Source organism: Chrysemys picta, chromosome 10, assembly GCF_011386835.1.
Source record: "Chrysemys picta bellii isolate R12L10 chromosome 10, ASM1138683v2, whole genome shotgun sequence".
Taxonomy (NCBI): domain Eukaryota; kingdom Metazoa; phylum Chordata; order Testudines; family Emydidae; genus Chrysemys; species Chrysemys picta.
In genome coordinates this window covers 56309137-56327536 of record NC_088800.1, presented here as the reverse complement: position 1 = coordinate 56327536, position 18400 = coordinate 56309137, and the positions used below count along the sequence as shown (strand labels likewise).

Genomic DNA, 18400 nt, shown 5'->3' with positions numbered 1-18400 from the left:
TTAGGGGGGTCACACCCAGAGGCTTGCTGTGTGAAAGGGGTCATCAGTAAAAATAGTTGGAGACCCACAGCCCTAGGGAATGCAAAGATGTTCCACTCGGCAAGCCAGGTCCTTTCCCTTAGGGTGTGAGGGCAATCCCGCCTAGGACAGCAGCTCCCTTGTAGAGACTCGCCCTGTAGCCTTGTGTCTCAGCTCTCTATTGCCTGTGGCTGTTTCCTCATTGTTCTCTCCCCCTCCTGCCTGTGAGCCCAGGACCCACTGGTGAGATCTGCTTTTCTGAGAAGCCTCGCGCTGGTGGGTGAAGCTGTCACCCAAGTGAGCAGGATTCCCTTGGTGAGCCAGGACACATACACCGTGCTGTCCCCCCTGCTGGTGAGTGAGCACGCTTGGGTCCTGGGAGGGGTCCCTAGGGCAGATGCACGTGCCACAGTCTCTAGCGTTTAAAGGCCATGTGCTGTGTTTGCGACCCGGTGCCCAGGGTTCTACATTGTGCACTGCAAACCCAGTGCTGATGCCAGATTCTTCTGGTGCGATTCCAGCCCAAGGAATTAAATGACACTATTTTCCATTAGCGGATTCATGCAGCTTACACCTGGGACCATTCCCCATCCCACTTCTCAGGGATCTGCCTAGAAGCCAGAAAGCGCCCTGGGGATTAACTCCAAGGGTTTTCACTCCGGGACATGATCCTGAGGAGTTAATAGGCGCAGCCCTCCCTTGGTTTGCAGGAAAATATTCGACCTCAGCTGTTCAGGACTCTAATGCTCCCCGTCACAAAATCGCCTCTGCCCAGATCCCCCTTCCCTGCTCCGTGGCAGATGCTGAAGTTTCCAGATGTGCCGTCAGGAATGGCGAAATAGGGGCTCTGGTGAATGTCTCCTGCATTCTGGCCACATGGCCGCTCCCAGGCCATCTTCCCAGCTCCGTGCCCCAGTGCACTGCACGCTGGGGCTGAGGGTCGGTGGGGGCGTCAAACTGCGTTTGGAGATTCCACATCTTGCTGAGGAACTGGGCTCCCCCAAATTCTTTTGCTTTTGACTCTCTGCTTTGTGCTGCAGGAGATGCTCAGAGGCAAGGACCGGGCCCGGCTGCAGAGCCCCGATCACCAGCATGCCCTGCTGGCCATCTCATACATAGGGTACGTCCATGGGGCCTGACTCAGCTGCGGAGCCCAGCAGCCAGGGAGGGGCAGATGGAGGGAGAGGAAGTGGGGGAGGGACGAGCTGCAATAAGAACCGGAGGATATTTCTCCCTGGTGGCTCACTAACGAGCCATACCCTACTCGGCCTCTGGGTCTCTTTATCCAGCCCCCATCTCTGCGTCTTGCCTGGTAAGAGGGAGCCCCTCCCGTCAGCATGAAGTGCTGTGAATGGGTGCAGCCGCAGAGCAGGGCCCAGGATCAGCCCCAGAGAGCAGCTTCCCCAGCAGAGCCCCTGCCGGGCCCAGGGGGCAAAGGCATCTCCAGACAGGACCATTCCCTAGGCGGTGGCTCTGCTGGAGATGCCCCCTGGAGCTCTGCTGCTAAGGGAGGGAGCTGTCCCTCGAGCCATCAAACTCAACCTGACTCATGCCAGGACCTGTCTCCGGTCTAATGGCCCCGTCTGCTCCGTTCCTCCCAATCAGGAAATTTGAGCCTCGCCTGTCTAAGGAACAGGAGGCTGAGACCATCGGGACTTGTATCGCCAGCGCCATGATTCAGCGCCCAGCCCTGGCGAAGCTGAGAGGGATTGAGGTGGCAAAAAGCTCCGCTCTCCGGGCAGAGGTTAGTGAGGCATGGACAAAGCTGCAGCTTCCACCTGCCTCCTTGGCTGGGAAATTCAGCCACCCCCCTGCTGAGTAGCTGGACCCTGGCCCGATGCAGAGAACTGCGTGTCCAGCCAAATCCAGCCCCTCGGTTTATTTTCCAAAGGGCTGGTGACAAGTGGCTACGCAGTTAACTCTGCAGTGGGGTTGGCAGGGAGAACAGCTGTAGAGGTGAATGTCTGTGAGACTGTATAGAATTACCCTGGATTCTTGGCACAGAGAGCTAGAAGCTACCCCCGTTTACACCAGCTGAGGCTCTGGCCCAGAGCGTTAAATAGCATTTGGTGTAAAGGGAGCAAAGCATAGATTCGGGACAGCCACACGGCCAGGCCATGACTCGCCCTGCCACAGAAACAGAGATTGGCTGGAGCGGGATGAACAGCTCAGCCCTTGTGGAGCCAGCGGGGTGTTGGGGGGCAGCTGGGGCCCCTCCAGAGCGGGAGGGAGGAGGCCTTCCCTCCAGAGCCCAGCTCAGTACATGTGTTGGGGAGCCCAGGTGGGAGGAAGGATTCTTTGGGGAAGGGCAGCCCGTGGTCCAGGTGAGACCCATGTCTATGTGCAGGGGGATCAGTATCACCTGGGTAAAGGGACCCCGAATACCAACAGCACCTGGCTCCAGACGGGGGGATCCACTCGTCCCCCTGCCTCGTGCACCCCACCTCCCTTGCTATTTACTTCCCTGCTTCTCTCTGCTCCAGTCTCTCCAAGAACTGCCCTGGGAGGGCCTGGATCTTGTGCTGCAGACATTCCTGGAGCAGCACCTGACCCCCACCACGCTACTGCATCTCTTTCTGGTATGATAGGGTGGGGGGAGGGGCCCATTCACACTGGCCATCTGGGGATGGGCCGGCTGGTCAGGTTCTACCCGAACCACAAGAGGGAAGGCTCCAGTTGATCCCGAGGGGGCTGAGCAGGCCTCCCAGCTGCTATGAACTAGCCAGTCCCCCTGGGGCATACACCCAACCCTGGGATCCAGCAAGACAATCCTAGTCCTGCTCCAGGGGTGTCACTTTGGCCTCCTACATTTGGCCTGGAGCCCCTGTTCCCCTGAAGGAAACAGCCCCGAGACCCTACAGGATCAATGGGGAGAATCCTCAAAGCACTGAGCCCAAGACCCTCAGACCTGTGCCAACGCCCCCCAGACAGGAGAGGAGCGCTGAGTTCCAGTGTCCGGAAGCGGAGGAGAAGAGGTTAAATGCTCCATGTCCTCTCCCTGCTGGGGCAGGAAGCAGGTTCTGGAGGTCGCCCCAGCATTGCTGCCGCTCACACGACTTTCTCCCTACTCCCCAGCACTTGCAGCCGTGGATCTGCTCTCCCCGGGCCCAGGAGAGGAGCCGAGCTGTGAGAGCCAGCGCCCGGCTCTTCATGTTCTACCGCTTCAAAGCCATCACCAAGGTGAGCAGCGCAGACCCTGCTGCCCCCCCCACCCCCCCCAGCACTCACGGGAAGTGGGGGGAATACAGACAGAGCTGGGCTCGTCCCGACCTATGCCCTCAATTTCTGTTTGGTGGCCCATTAGGACCTGAAACCCATGGTAGAGCAGGGCTACATGGCCGGGCTGCTGACAAGCCAGGCCTTCGATGCTCAGGAGGCCACCAGATACTGGGCATCTCAGGCTCTCTACTGGCTCTTCACGCCTTGCAAAGGTAAGATAGAGCGGAAGCAGTCGCCACTTCTCAGCCTTCACAGCCCCGGCTGTTACCTAGCGAGCAGGGCTGCAGAGAGAACATGGCGCCTTCATCGCAGCCCTGACCAGAGGGACACAGAGCAGAAGTGGGTTGGTACCTCCCGGGCTGACCTGGCATCTGCCCTTCACCAGGTGCCTGGGACCATCTGGGACCTCCCCTGATCCCACCCCAGCCCCAACACACCTTCTACATCAGGGTGAAGAGTGGGCAGTTGGCCTAGAAGCCAGCTGAGAGCTCACCCTAGCTGGTCGTTCCCAGCTGCGGCTGGAGTCTGGCTCTTTGGCACCTCTGATCTGGCTCGAAGGGGAGGGGGAAGAATCCGGCCCTGAGAGCTCTGCCTGAGCACTGCTGGTTTCTTGTGCAGCTGTCGTGTACACCAAGACAGGGGCGGTGGTGAGCGTGCTGAGCAAGACGCAGAAGGATGCCAGCTGCAGAGAGAACCCTGTCCATGTTGCTATGGTGAGTAAAAGACTGTGGCTGGCGAGACAGACACACACATGGGAAAGGAGGGTTATTGGCTCCTTCCCTCGATGAGGAGCCGGCAGATGGAAATTCCTGGGTATGGGCTCCAGTGCCCACTCACATAGCCCTGGGCACAGGCTGCCAGTGCCTCTGTCCCCGTTCCCCGAAGAGCAAACCCACCTCCCTGGGCCGGGGCTCGCTGCTCACACTTGGCCTGTGCCTTTCCCTGCAGCTCATCGCGAAGCACCTGCAGTCGAGTGACCTCATGCCCTTCAGCTTCACCCTGCTGGTGGGCCTGCTGGAGAAGGAGGAGTGTGCAGACCAGCTGGCGGGCGTCATGGAGGCGGTGCTGAGAGAGCAAGAATCAGAGCTGCAGGGCCAAGTAATGGCTGGGCATTGGAGGCACCATGCTGACATCTCGGGCAGCTCCATCTTGCCCCGTGCCTAGAATTCCTGGGGCACGAGGGAGGATGTGGAGGGGAGACATCCCTTCTCACCATCATTGATCAATGGGACCCATCCATGCCCTGTCTGCAAGGGGGCCGCTGGGCACGGCCCTGTAATGGTTTTCAGGCTTTGATCCCAGGAGTCTGGCTTGCCCAGCTCACTCCCTGGGAAATGTGCCCTATCTCCAGACCCATCCCCCAGCTGGAGGAACAGAGCCTGCGGTGGGGTCCCCCGTGTCCACTGACTCTTTGCCCAGTGGGCATGGATTGACGTACAGGATGGAAATGCATCCCAGACGCTTAGACCCCACTCTGGTGCTGAAGCAGCCCAGGCATGTTGTCACAAGGGGAGGTACAGCCGGGATATCCGGGGGGTGGGGTGTCACTGGGCAGCGGGATTGGGACCCTTAGTTCTACGGTGCTGGATCACGGGTGGGGGTTTCAAGGTACCGAACCCAGAACCCCCCTCGGCTCAGTCACTCGCTAGGAGAGTTTATCCATGGCCTCCGCCGGGCCATGTGACCGCTGCCTTGTTTCTGAGCCTGCCCAGTTCCTCCTGGCCCTTGCCTGCCACCCACCCACAGCGGGGGTAGGGTCTCAGCCCCTGCTTTGCCTCCGCAGGTGCAGGATCTCCAGGCGGCTCTTTCCTACACACTGAGCCCACCCCGGGGGGGGCGGCTGAGTGAGGGGACGAGAGACATTCTCCACCTACTGGCCAGAAAACACACCAAGACCGCGGTCAGCATCCTCCTGAAGATGCCCTGGCCTTACAAACGGTGAGCGCCAGCCCCAGGGAAAGGATAGAACACCCCACTCCGGCCTCCAAGCCCCCCCTTAATGGGATCACTCCACAGCACCACGGTTACATGCAGCACAGACCCTCCCCTTGCACACAGGCCCCCAGGGAACAGCCCTTCCCCGGCATAGCCTCCCTGTCCCTTGGAGGGCTCCGTGTGCTCTGGGACCCCCGGCTCAGGGCTCCCCCAGCTGAGCTATTCCTAACACAGCTGTCACCCTCCCCCACTTCGTTCTGTGCACTGCTAACCAGTCCACCCCATCCCAGTTCGGCTGTGCAATGGCTTGGCTGGCTGGAGGCCAGAACAGTCTTCCAGCCCCCACTCCCCCCATCACTACACAGACCAGGAGAGACCCCATGTGAGCAGGGTCACCTCCTCTGTCAGCATGGCCCCCCGCTCCCGGCAGGGCATCCCTCCAGGCTGAGGCAGGAGAGGGGCCAACCTAACTGCATTGCCCCCACAGACGCCCCTACACTGAGCATGTCCCCGCAGGGGCACCCCCTCCCCCCAGCTGGGAAATGCCCTCTCCCCCATGGAATCCCAGCCTGGTATCTTCCCCATCACCGCACGCTTTTAGACGTCTCATCCCACCCCTAGAGGCTGGTCTTCTCCGATTCACCAGCCTGCCAGGTTCCCCTGTGCCAGCAGCGCCTTCCCTGCATCCTGCCCAAAGCCGACAAGCACAGAGCCCATTTTACAGCCTTCTCCAAACCCCGCACCCCAGAGCCATGGCGTGGCCAGAACTGGAGCCTTGTTCCTCCTGAAACCCCCACACTCTGCCCCATGGGGAAGGAGCTCCTGCTCTCCTTGGCCGCAGCTCCCACTCTGTGCCACCCCCCCCAGTTCAGGAGATCCAGCCCAGCACCTAGCCCTAGCCCCTCCCAAGGGTGGGCACCTCCTCACACCAGCCCCCACCCCTGAGCCCAGAGTCACTGCTTTCCCCCATGGGGGCTCTAATCCCAACCCCTCTGGTTCCCATCAGGAGAAGGCAGCAAGGGAGGGAGGGGGCCCCCAAGCTGGGAGAAGTGAGTCTGGCCACGTCCACCCATCCCTTTCTGTGACACAGCGCCCCCTGGCAGTGCCCAGGCAGGAGGGTATGAACCCCTTAGGACTGGACAGTGCCTGAAGGGCCTTGAGGTCAGCCACCAGCAGGCTCAACCTGCTGCTTCTGGCCCGTCACCCCTCGGAGGGCATCATCCCTGGTGTGTACCAACTGGGCCCGTCCTCTGTGTGAATTCCTTACCTGCCGTCCCTCTGTCCGTCACAGCCCCAGCAAGGCCATCTGGAGATTCCTAGGTGCAGACCCCATGCTGACCAGGGAGGTACTGCACATCCTGCTGGACGACAGCCCAGAGAAAGGCCGGGCTAACCCTGGGCAGACCCAGGACAGGAGCTGCCCCCAGCCAGCCCGGCTGCCCCCGGCGGTAAGTTCCCATCGCTGGCATTCAGCCCTCTTTCCCGGCTGCATTCTGCGCACGGCCACGGTCTTCTGACTGTATCTTTTCCCTTCCAGACCACATGCGGCCTGTGGGAGCTGATCGGGGCCTTGGGGCAAGCGGACACGCTGGAGGGACGCGAGGACGACCTGTTCGCCTCTTGCTTCCTCGCCATCGCCTGCCCCCCGGCACGGCACCTCTCGGGAGCCCATCAGGACTTGCCCAGTGACACCAGTCCACGCAGGTAATGTGTGGGGCCGATGGATCCCAGCACCCATGCAGTGTCTGGGCTAGCCCCTAGGAGGGGGAAGCTTCCTTCTTGGACCTTCATTGTCCAGGGACTCCCGACACCTTCGGGGGACCGAGGGTTCAGATCAGCCAGGCTTCTCGTGCTTAGGAGCGGGCAGAACTGCCCCCGGATACTCAGGGAGCCAGAGAGCTCCTCAGAATGGGCAGCTCAGCAGGGTGATGAGGGAGCTGAGCTGGGGGTGGGGGGAGGGGGAGCAGAGCTGGGGAGCAGGGCAGAGCTGGCTGCTGTCTCTATTTACTGTCTACTTTGAAGGCTTTGGGACAGGCCCGGCCTGTCACTGAGCCACTTCACCCCTTTTCTGCAGTGGGCCCTGGGGGGCAGGGCTCAGGGCAGCAGGGCATTCAGGGGGGCACTGCATGTACTTTTCTCCCCAGGGTCAGTTTCCTGGGCGGGGCGGGGAGGGGCAATTTTCACATCTTTGGAGGCGAGCGAAGGTCACATCTGCAGACACTCCCCCCTGCCCCCACAGTTGCGGGGGGAGAACCAAAGGCAGAAGTGGGGCAGCTTCTAGGCTCACCCTGATCCCTTCAGTGCTGCAGAAAGGGAGTCCTGCCCGCCCCCACCCCGCCCAGAGAGCAGGAATCCCTGCATCACCATCTCCTGCCTCCTTCTCTTCCCAGCATGGCCGTGCAGGCCCTGGCGCGGGTGCTGCGCCTCAGGGGCAGTCAGCCAGCTGTGGAGCTAATGGACCAGGAGCGAGGCTGGCAGCTGCTGGAGGAGGCCCAGCCCGAGGGGTTCACTCTCCTTAGCAGGTGAGGACAGAGGCTGGAGGAGTCACGTTCTCGCTCTGGAGCCCAGTGGGGCAGAGATGGGAGGGGGTGGCCGGGACCGGGCCGGATTCCGGCACGTGCAGGGTTGTCATGCACACATCAACACGAACTCTTGTTCTCTCCCAGGGCCATAGTGACCCACCCAAACCTGGCCCTGAAGAGCATCCCAAAGCTTCTCCTTCCCAGCCTCCAGGCCAGCCAGGAGGGCGAACGCATGGCCTGCACCGCCCTGTTCGCAGAGGTGAGCCTGGAAGACCAGGGGGGAGGGTTAGCCAGGCCCAGAAGCTGATGGAACAGGGGGCCAATAGCTGGTCAGCCAATGAGAGATGGTCCCGGTGGTGTATTGCTTGTAAATTAATCCCTCTGCTGGGGGCTCTGTGGTGGGATTTGGGAGCACCCCACTGGAAGCAGAGGGAGCGTTCTGCCCTGCACATGTCACTTCTGTTAAGCTCAGCTGAAGCCAGCCCCTCGTGAACAGCAGTCGGTACGGATCTATGTCACCTCCTGGCCCCTGATCATACTCCCTTCCCCTTGCTCCTCCTGGCCTCGCCCAGCCCTCTCTGACAGCTCCTTTCGGTCCCTTTAGTTCCTCGGCAGCCCCCTGCTGATGGAGAATGAGCCCAAGGCCATGCGGAAGCAGGTTGTGAAGGCCATGCTGCAGCGGACAGAGGACAGCAACATCCACGTTCGAGGCAGAGCGCTGCACGGCCTCAGGAACGCAGTGACCGAGTTCCCGGACAAGGTGGGTCTGGAATGGCAGGAGACTAGGCAGAGAGGGCTGGGTAGGAAGCGCCTGGTTCCCCTTCTCCCCAGCCTGTGGCTCCTATGGAGCAGACTAGGCTGTAGGCTGACTTGCCCGGACTCTGCTTACACTCAGGCTGACAGAGCGTTGCTCACCGAGCGGCGTCCAACCCCTTCTCTGCAGGTCAGGAAAAAGCGAGACAAGATCCTGGAGAGTTTTGTCCGCGCCGTGTGCGAATGCTGCGACCCCCGCACCGTTCTGGAAGCCATGGAAGGGCTCTGCTGGATGCTGCGGGACCCCAAGGCGCCTCTGAAGGCTCACGTCGCCGTCCCACTGGCCCTGCAGGCGAGAACGTTCTTTGAGGATGTAAGTACCAAGCAGGGCAGGCCCCATGGCGCTATAGGGTAGGGTTACCATACGTCCGGATTTTCCCGGACATGTTCGGCTTTTGGGGGCTCAAATCCCCGTCCGGGGGGAAATCCCCAAAAGCCGGGCATGTCCGGGAAAATCGGGAGGGAGGGAGGGCTCGGCCGGGGCCTCTTTGGCCGGGGTCGCAGGGCCGGGCCGGGCTGGGCGTGGGGCCGGGCGGGGAACAGGGGGCGCGGTGCCGGGAGCCGGTCTGGGCCCGCGGGGCCGCGCCGCTGGGGGGTGCGCCGGGCCGGGCCGCTGGGGGGTCCGCGGGGCCGCGGGGGTGCGCCGGGCCGCGGAGCCGCGGGGGTGCGCCGGGCTGCGGAGCCGGTCCGGGAGCCGGTCCGGGGCTGCGGGGGTGCGCCGGGCCGCGGAGCCGCGGGGGTGCGCCGGGCCGCGGAGCCGGTCCGGGAGCCGGTCCGGGGCTGCGGGGGTGCGCCGGGCCGCGGAGCCGCGGGGGTGCGCCGGGCGGGGAGCCGCGGGGGTGCGCCGGTCCGGGGAGCCGGTCCGGGGCCGCGGGGCCAGGGGGTGCGCCGGGCCGCGGGGCCGGGGGGGTGCGCCGGGCCGCGGAGCCGCAGGGGTGTGCTGAGCCGGGGGGGCGGTCCGGGGTCGCGGGGCCGGGGGGGTGCGCCGGGCCGCGGGGGTGCGCCGGGCCGGGGGGCCGGTCCGGGAGCCGGTCCGGGGCCGGGGGGGTGCGCCGGGCCGCGGGGCCGGGGGGGTGCGCCGGGCCGCGGGGGTGCGCCGGGCCGGGAGCCGTGGGGGTGCGCCGGGCCGGGGGGCCGGTCCGGGAGCCGGTCCGGGGTCCCGGGGCCGGAGGGTGCGCCGGGCCACCGGGGGCCGGCAGTGCTGGGCGGGCCGGGGGTGGTCGGCCGGGGCCGGCACCCCAGGGCCCGAGCCGACCCAGGCTGGAGCCGCCGGGGGGCCAGCCTGGGCCGCACCTCCTCCCCCCATCCCCCCCCCTTACCTGCTTCAGGCTTCCCGCAAATTAAATGTTCGCGGGAAGCAGGGGAGGGGGCGGAGACTTTGGGGAGGGGGCGGAGTTGGGGAGGGGGGCGTGGGCGGGGCTGGGGCCCCGTGGAGTGTCCTCCATTTGGAGGCACAAAATATGGTAACCCTACTATAGGGCACCCCACAGGGGAAGGTGCTCAGGACCTGCCTTCCCGTGGAGGGGGCTCAGTGTCCGATGCAGGCACATTTCTGGATTTGTGGGGCAGCTCAGCTCCTCTGCTAGGGAAGGCAGGATGCAATCATTCTTGGGCCCTGGGCCCACAATTGTTCAGCAGCCCTGGGGCCCAGCAGGAAAGAGGGGAGTTTGCAGAGAATTGTCCTGTCGTTTGAACTAGCTGAAACCTCTCCGGGCTCCGCAGCTGCCAGGCTGATTCCCAAAGCATGTGAGGGCCTGAGCCTGTCCCCTCTAACCACCCTGCGCCCCCTGTCTGCAGGAGACCAGCGGCCTGAGGCGGGCCTCCATGGAGCTCTTTGGCCACCTCAGCAAATTTGTTTCCAAGAAGTCATCCCTCTTTGGGGCTGAGGTGGAGAAGAGCATGGGGACACTGCTCATCCACCTACAGGACGGGGACCCCCAGGTGGCCCAGGTGAGTGCAGCTGAGGGCTCATAGGGGCAGGGGTGGCTGGGGGCGTTCTAACAACATGGCAAGGATGGTGCAAACTCCCCCCTTCAAGCCCCAGATCTCCTCAGTGCTGCCCTGTGGCACCCAGGACCCCCCACTAATCCAGCCCTCCCCCACCCCACACAGAGTTCTGCCAGCCCTCAGAGTGTAGCTGTGGGGTAGATCTGTGGGGTTTCCTTCTCCTCCTCCATTCCCCACAGGCACCTCCAGTCTCCCTGCCCAGCCAGCCTCTCCGCGGCTGTGGCTCCATTTTACAGCCTGCCCTGTTTAGTGGCCAGGTCCAGGTCTATCTCTGGCCCCTAGCAAGTGACCTAACCCAAGCAGGGCCACAGGGAAGGGCAGGTCGCTGAGGCCGATTGGGTCTCCATTGCTGCTGCCCTGCCCTCACTTGTGTGCTAGCTCCTGTCTGGGAATGACCAGCCTCCTGCAGCAATCCCACCACAACCCGCGCCCCAGCCGAGTAGCAGCCCCCGATAGTGCCTGGGATTGAGGGGAGGCCAAGTACGTTGGTCACCGGGCAGTGCTGTTAACCGCCCACCGGGGACCCACAGGGAATGGCCCCTTCCCTGTTCCAGGAGTGTACCTCCCCGGCCCCAGCACTCGGGCCTGGCTCCCCTCAACCCAGCCAAGCTGGAGATGGGGGCTGTGGGGGCCTGGGGAACAACGTCAGGCCAGAGGAGGTTCTGCAAAGAGGTGGCTCCTTGCTGCTCCGGCACAGCGGAGTCTCCCCAAGCCACACAGAGCCTGCGAGTTGGCAGCCTGTTGCGCTCAGGGACTCAACCAGTTTCCTTCTCGCCCTCTCTGGCAGGCGTGCAGGGTGGCATTGCTGCAGTGCGCACCCTTCCTCAGCTACCAGCCCCTGCGTACGCTCGTGCGGAGCCAGCTAGCCGAGGGGGCGGCCCCTGCCATCCCCGCCTTCCTGAGCGAAGCCTGCAGGATCCTGGTGAGTGAGCTCTGGGGTGTGGGCCCTGCAGGACAGGGGGGTGGGAAGACCTAAGCACACAGGGAGCTTCCCTGCTCCAGGGAGCCCCCTCACTGACTCAGCCCCATCCCCCACCCTTGAGGATGGCTCCTGTACAAGTCATCTCTGTCCCATGGGAGGAATCAAGGGGGAGAGGGCTCTGACAGCCAGGGGTTCCTCACCTCCCTACCAGGCAGCTCCCCTCAGCCTGGGGAGGATGTGTGGCTTGGGACTAACTGGGTTCTTGGCTTCCCAGCTCCAGGACTGCCCAGGGAGACTGAGCAAGAAGGACGCCCTGAGAGCAGCAGCTGCCCAGCAGCTGATAGGTAAGAAAAGAGCTGGAGCTCTTCTTCCTGTTATCCCTCCCTGCCCCATGAGTCCGGGGCCCAGCGCCACATGCACACTCCTAACAGGGGGGAGGGGCTGGCCTCCGTTGTCCACACACAACCACACCCAACTCCCCCTCCACCCGCTCCTTCCCATCTCCCTGGGACAAAGGGGGAACGAATACTCCCTGCAGCCAGATGCGGGAGGGCTCTGTGGCCAGAGGGTCTCCTCTGCCCTGGCCCTGGGCAAGCCCGGCACCTGCAGCAGGAGCAGGCCCGAGGGAGAGATCCTGCCTCCCAAAGGTCTCACCCTGGTTCCCCCGCACCCCACCCCGCACGAGGCACTGGCCCCAGCCAGGTCCCCCTGCAGCCTGTACAGGGAGGGCAGAGATTCACAGGAAGCCCCAGCCCTGCCCACCCCAGCTACCACCAGCCATGCAGGCAAAGAGCCAGGGCAGCAGCTCTGCCACGCTGTGCTTCACGCCAACTCCCAGTGGGGCTTGTGTGCACAACACCTCTCCTGGCCTTTGTGGGGCACGAGGCCAAAGGCAAAATGATCCCAATAATCTTGGGGACTGACTCTCCACCCAGCTCCTTCCCCTCCTCTGCCCGGATGGATTGGGGATGGGGGCACCTTGAAAGACAGAAATCCAAGCGGTGGCTGGTGCCCTGCATGCTGTTAAATAACCAGGCCCGCCTGCCTCCCCTAGGATACATGATGGACAATTGAAGCCAGAGAAGAGCAGGAGGCTTGGACCGCCCACCCTGCTGTGAGTCACAGCTGAGGGGTATTGGTGTGCTGGGAGGAGGGGCAGGGGGAAATCGGGGCAGGGTTCTAGGGGCAGGGGGCAGCAGCCACATCGCACGGTGGCTGAGAGCCAGAACCCAGTTGGAGTGACCTGCAGAGCGTAGGAGCAGGGAGAAAACCCTTGGGGCTGGTTCTGGGGTATCTTCTCCCCGGCTATAGTTTGAAACTCCCTGCCCTGTGGGGTGTTCCCATCCTGGCCCAGGCAGGAGCCATGGCTGGTCAGCAGGGTCTGGGAGTCAGAAGTGAGTTATTCCTGGCAGGCAGGGGGCAGGGGCAAGCAGAGAGGGGGTGGACTCCACAAGAGGGAGGGAAACCACCTCCTATGGGAGACCCGGCTGCTGGAGGAGACTTTTCCCCCTAATCCCTCACCAGCCGCGGTGCCTCTGAGCAGCCCCAGCCAAGGGCGAGGCCGGGGGTTCCTCTGAGCTACATTTGGTGCTAACTCTGCAGAACCCAGCCTGGATTGCTGCCTGCCCCCTGCAAGTGGCAGCTCCAAGAGCCCCTGCACGCACGGAGCAGCTGACAACACCCCAACCCCCCACCCCACCCCAGCCCCAGCTATGCTTATGGGGATATGAAATTCTACCTCTGAGTCTCCCTGCCTTCAACAGCTGATCATGCCCCCAAGGGCTGCACCAGAGCTGAGGAAACAGAGCCAGGTGCTGAGGAAACACATCCCAGGGCTGGAGTGTGCAGTCCAACCCCTCCCCCGCATCACGGGCACTCGTTCTGTCAGAGGCTGACCCTGCCAGCTGCTCACTAGGCAGAACCCAGCCAGGTGCTGAGCAGACTCTCCTAGGCCTGGTGCTTAAATACCTGGAGAGGCTGCAGTCAGCCCAAGAAGGGTGGGCAGGGGGTGGCATAGAGTCGCAGGCTGAACTGCAGGCCGCAAGCAGACCCAGCGTCACTTCTCACAGCCCCAATCCACTGAGCAAGAGGGGAATAAGGCTGCTGCAGCCAGAATTTCCTTCACTCCAGTAAACTCCTCTCCCCACATTTCCTGACACCCTCCCTATTTACAACCAATGCAGTTGGCCGCTTTTTAAAGATAAGTGCATGTTGCAAACTCATGTTTTGTTATCCATTTCCTTCTTTGCAGACAAAGATTCAGGCGGAGAGAAATTCCGGCATAGTTCTTCCCACAGGTCTAGCTACTTAGATGCTCTGCTCACACAGGCAGGCTGATCATATGGGCTGGACCACGCTGCTGTGTGGATGAGGGAAGCCTATGGAAGATGGGGTGTAAAACAGCAGCTGACGTAGCCTAGATGGGCGCATACTCACTGAAGATGCTCAGACCAAACTTGGGTCAGGATGCAATGCTGAAACAGTCCAGCAGAAGGAGCCACCGCAGGAGTAATGGGCAGGCTGCCAGTAGATGTCCCCATATAGGCAAGAGAGCACTTGCACAGACCTGTGAGAAAGCAGGAGGATACCCAGGTTACTGCCTTGCAGAGTTCCAGAAGGGAGGGGTCTCTTTCTCACCAAGATCTACCCGAGCTCTGATCTCTAGGGCAGGAGCCTTTTATTTGGCTCCACAGGCCTCACTCATACACCTGCCAACCAAGCAAGGCTTTCGAGCTCAGTTTGCACCATACAGAATGAACGGGTGGTCAGACTCACTCACCTCTAGGGCGCCCTTTTTGTATGTCTAGGACATTTCCATCTTCTCCTCCTCCACTGAGGAGAAGAGGATGGAAGCTCCAGCTCTTGAATTGGGCTATTAGGGACACACACTGATCACCAGTGACTTATTAGGGAACTAAATAGGGAACCCGGGAGACAAGGGTATTTCCCCAACCTGCCTATGGTGGAGAAACATTAAGATTCAGGTCCCAGGAGTCCAGAACCTCTCGAGTTTGCCCTCTGCAATCCGTTCTCTCTGGATGGAGCCTAACAGAAAAACAAGAGATTAGTGGCCAAGGGCACAGAGGGCTGCCACGTATACCCTCCGGGAACCAAGGCTCAGGAGAAAAGGCTAGTGGCCTGCCAAGCAGCAGCAGTCAGGCTTGGCCTTCTCTGGCCCCTCAACAAATCTTCCCCAGAACCTCTGAGCTACATGCAGGCTGCCCGGAGGGTATCGCTCAGTGAGAATTCACCTCTGGCAGGCAGCCCTATCAAGAGGGGGCGGGATCAAAATTACATGAGCCCAGGATGAGCTTCCTCTCTTGGACAGTAGAGCCGGGCAACCTGCTGCAGAGGCGAATGCTGCAAATCCAAAAAACATCATCATCATGTTCAGCCTCACCTCCACGAGCAGACGCCTGGCATGTAATCAAGGCTCCATTTTGTCCTCATCCAAAACCTGAAATCAAACTCTTACCTTCTCAACATTAAAGACAGTGATAGATGTCCTTGTTGTGTAAACAGGCAGGGAGGTTATGCAACTTGGGCGGAAACAGGCACTCAAATACTGCACTGATGGGGGCCTTATAAAGATGTAGACAGATGATAAGTAGCATCTTTATATAGGAGATCCTTGAACAATGCACCAAGCTATTGGACTCAAAGCAAGAACAAACTTCTCTTGTTCACCTCTCAGTAGGAGAGCTCAGGGAAGAGAAGAGTGAAGCCACAGCTCGTATTGAATCTGCTCTTCAGCAGACTACACGCTGCACATCAGACGTACAGCAGCAGTGTTGGTGAATTAATCTAGTACAGTGGTTCCCAAACTGGGGTTCGCGAAATGTTACAGGTTGTCCGCGGGGAAAAAATTCCCTAATGGCGGACAGAGCTGTCCCTAGGGACCCCGGGCAGCATGGGGCCAGCAGCCCAGAGTCCCTGGATGTCCAAGAGCGAAGCAGATCAAAGCAAGCATCTCTATCACACTGAGATTTAAACTTCAAAACTCCTTATAGGAAATGCAAAGGGAGGTGGATATTTTTTCCTGTTTTTAAAATTAAACAGGCAGCTAATATTGTTTTAAAAATTATTAGGAAGAACAAGTTTAAGCTTTGTTGTAACGTGCGTTGTTTGTCTGGACTGCTCAAGACCTGAATGCTTGTGTAGAAGGAACTCTAAGTTGACTTCTTAAATACCTTCATCAAGGAGTATCAGGTGTGAAACAGCATGAAACGTAGGAGCCTTGTCTTATAACAGACTTATTCGAAGTGATACAAGCTACGAAAGTAAGATCTTGGAAGAGTGTTGCCGTTTTCATAATGTAATAAAATACTGTAATGATAAATAATAATTAATAATGAAGTGTGTAATAAGCTTGTCATCAAAACAAATTTTATATTTCCCAGATTACTGTTTTTATAATTTATACTCAGGTAAAGGAGAAAATCCCTGGCAATATTTATTTTGAGGAAGGGGTTCGCGAGACTTGACATTTTAGTGAAAGGGGTTTTGTCATAACTATAAAGGGAAGGGTAACAGCCCTCCTGTGTACAATACTATAAAATCCCTCCTGGCCAGAGACTCCAAAATCCTTTTACCTGTAAAGGGTTAAGAAGCTCAGGTAACCTGGTTGACACCTGACCCAAAGGATCAATAAGGGGACAAGATACTTTCAAATCTTGGGGGGGGAAGGCTTTTGTTTGTGCTCTTTGTTTTTGGGGGGAGTTCGCTCTTGGGACTAAGAGGGACCAGACATCAATCTATGCTCTCCAAATCTTTCTGAACAAGTCTCTCATATTTCAAACTTGTAAGTACAGCCAGGCAAGGCGTGTTAGTTTTATCTTTGTTTTCCCAACTAGTAAATGTACCTTTTGCTAAGGTGTTTACCTCTGTTTGCTGTAACTTTGAACCTAAGGCTAGAGGGGGTTCCTCTGGGCCCTTTAAGTTTGATTACCCTGTAAAGTTATTTTCCATCCTGAGTTTACAGAGATGATTTAGACCTTTTTCTTTAATTAAAAGCCTTTTTTAATAACCTGATTGATTTTTCCTTGTTTTTAGATCCAAGGGGATTGGATCTGGATCCACCAGGAGTTGGTGGGAGAAAGGAGGGGGTGGTGGTGGTTAATTTCTCCTTGTTTTAAGATCCAAGGGGTTGGATCTATGTTCACCAGGGAGTTGGTGAGAGGAAGGAGGGGAATGGTTAATTTCTCCTTGTTTTAAGATCCAAGGGGTTTGGATCTTGATTCACCAGGAGTTGGTGGGAGGAAGGAGGGGAATGGTTAATTTCCCCTTGTTTTAAGATCCAAGGGGTTTGGATCTGTTTTCACCAGGGATTTGGTGAAGGTTTTTCAAGGTTTCCCAGGAATGGAATCCATTGAAATGGTGGCAGCAGAACCAGAGCTAAGCTGGTAGTTAAGCTTAGAAGTTTTCATGCAGGCCCCTACATTTGTACCCTAAAGTTCAAAGTGGGGATCCAGCCTTGACAGGAGTGGTGGCAGGGGACCAGATCTAAGCTGGTAGTTAAGCTTAGAAGTTTTCATGCAGACCCCCACATCTGTACCCTAAAGATCAGAGTGGGGAAGGAGCCTTGACAGGTTCACAGGTTGTTAAAGTTTGGGAACCACTGATCTAGAATGAGAATACAGTATCTGCACCATCCGGGTCCAAAATAGGGTAAATGCACACAAGGCAGACTTTTAATAATGCTTGGACAATACAAAGCCAACTCCCTCCTCCATGCAAGTTCTGCTGGTTGGATGTGAAGATACGAGGGTGGGGTTGCAGTCGTGGAGGTGATGTTTTATAAACATGCTCCTGGAAGACCAATAGACTGCTTCTACTACACAGCCACTTCCTAGGGGAATCCAAAGAGACTAGGTTTCATTTGGGACACCTTCCAAAAAGCAGCTTAGGAGAGAGGTGCTACAGCTGCCTTGGGAACATGTACTTCCAACAGATTCTCTACCACCCAACTGGGAAAAGTCTCCATGTGTGTCAAAGACGGGACTGCTTACGGGCCGAAACGTCAAATTCCTGGAAGCTGAGAGTGAGAAGTTTTAAATCACCCCATGGTGAAACTCCTCTGATTACCAGACAATGCCAGGATTAATTGCCTCAAGTACCATGTCACTAATCCAGCATGCCAGGGACATCACAGAGTGCAAAGGCAAACACGGTGGTTTACGAGCAGCTGTTTTGCTTGACCTAGATACAGAAATCTGGTTTTGCCTGGGAGGGGAAGAAACAACAGATTCTTTAGAACTTTTGACAGCGCTGCAGCTTTAAGCACTAGAGAAGCAAATGCTTCCTCAGATTTTCAGCCTTCAGTAAGATGTGGCAGCCCTTACAGAGACAAGCAAGAAACTGCCTGGAGACACAGAATGGCTACCCTGAAGTCACAAACCTTTGCTGACCTGTCACCAACTGCTGGCGAAGGAAGCTGCACACGCTGCAGTGCTCCTGGTCTGGCCACACAAACACGCTTGGCAGCGTCACTGAGTCAAGACAGCACTCACCAGATCTTCTGGCTCCCTTGAAAGTACTCCAACGGCCCAGCTTTACAGACATGCATGTGGGGCAGTGGGCTGCACTTCCACACGCATCTTTTGGGGATTTTTTTTTTTAAAGCTGCAGTTCCAAAGGAATGTTTTGGGGGAAGTTCTGGGTTATACAGGCAGTCAGACAAGCTTCTAAGGCCAGAAGGGATCATTGTGCTCTATGGCATCCCTAAATTCAGAGTCCAAAAGGGGTGACTTCAAAGGGAGGCTCAAAGCACTGTTGAAAACCAGACAGGCTATCCAGTAACTTAGAGCACCTTCAGACATTGCCACTATTTGCATCTCTCGGGTCCCCCGATTCGTTATTAATAGACTTACAGTCTGTATTCAGTGCTCCTTAGCTTACGGCTTTGGATACCCAATGACAGCTGGTTGAGCTTTTCTGGTAGTTCTACCTGTGTATTTATACAACA

General features: G+C 58.7%; 2 protein-coding genes and 1 long non-coding RNA gene across 3 annotated transcripts; all 3 read left to right on the top strand.

Annotated features, from left to right (window-relative positions):
- Nucleotides 1-249: 249 nt before the first annotated feature.
- Nucleotides 250-1738, top strand: LOC135974028 (uncharacterized). The gene is made up of 3 exons (XR_010591138.1): nt 250-372; nt 1059-1138; nt 1624-1738. It is a non-coding gene; the product is annotated as an uncharacterized LOC135974028 (long non-coding RNA).
- Nucleotides 1739-1911: 173 nt separating this feature from the next.
- LOC135974091 (maestro heat-like repeat-containing protein family member 1) lies at nt 1912-10241 on the top strand. Its single transcript, XM_065560399.1, has 13 exons — nt 1912-1974; nt 2502-2597; nt 3094-3449; nt 3856-3950; nt 4186-4335; nt 5021-5175; nt 6464-6620; nt 6710-6876; nt 7563-7694; nt 7839-7953; nt 8299-8454; nt 8638-8820; nt 10230-10241. Exons 3-13 carry the CDS (start codon nt 3335-3337, stop codon nt 10239-10241), a joined length of 1437 nt encoding a protein of 478 aa, XP_065416471.1. The 5' UTR covers nt 1912-1974; nt 2502-2597; nt 3094-3334.
- On the top strand, nt 10211-16534 carry LOC135974026 (maestro heat-like repeat-containing protein family member 1). Its single transcript, XM_065559852.1, has 5 exons — nt 10211-10457; nt 11302-11436; nt 11711-11780; nt 12491-12550; nt 13688-16534. The coding sequence occupies exons 1-4, from the start codon at nt 10332-10334 to the stop codon at nt 12508-12510; spliced, it is 351 nt and encodes a 116-aa protein (XP_065415924.1). The 5' UTR covers nt 10211-10331; the 3' UTR covers nt 12511-12550; nt 13688-16534.
- The last annotated feature ends 1866 nt before the right edge of the window (nt 16535-18400 follow it).

Excerpts from the sequence above, each read along its gene's own strand:
- LOC135974091 (XM_065560399.1), top strand. The coding sequence starts at position 3,335 with ATGGTAGAGCAGGGCTACATGGCCGGGCTGCTGACAAGCCAGGCCTTC. Across the intron at positions 3,450-3,855 it reads GCTCTTCACGCCTTGCAAAG|CTGTCGTGTACACCAAGACA; the intron begins GTAAGATAGAGC and ends TTTCTTGTGCAG. Across the intron at positions 3,951-4,185 it reads ACCCTGTCCATGTTGCTATG|CTCATCGCGAAGCACCTGCA; the intron begins GTGAGTAAAAGA and ends CTTTCCCTGCAG.
- LOC135974026 (XM_065559852.1), top strand. The coding sequence starts at position 10,332 with ATGGAGCTCTTTGGCCACCTCAGCAAATTTGTTTCCAAGAAGTCATCC. Across the intron at positions 10,458-11,301 it reads GGGACCCCCAGGTGGCCCAG|GCGTGCAGGGTGGCATTGCT; the intron begins GTGAGTGCAGCT and ends CCTCTCTGGCAG. Across the intron at positions 11,437-11,710 it reads GCGAAGCCTGCAGGATCCTG|CTCCAGGACTGCCCAGGGAG; the intron begins GTGAGTGAGCTC and ends TTGGCTTCCCAG.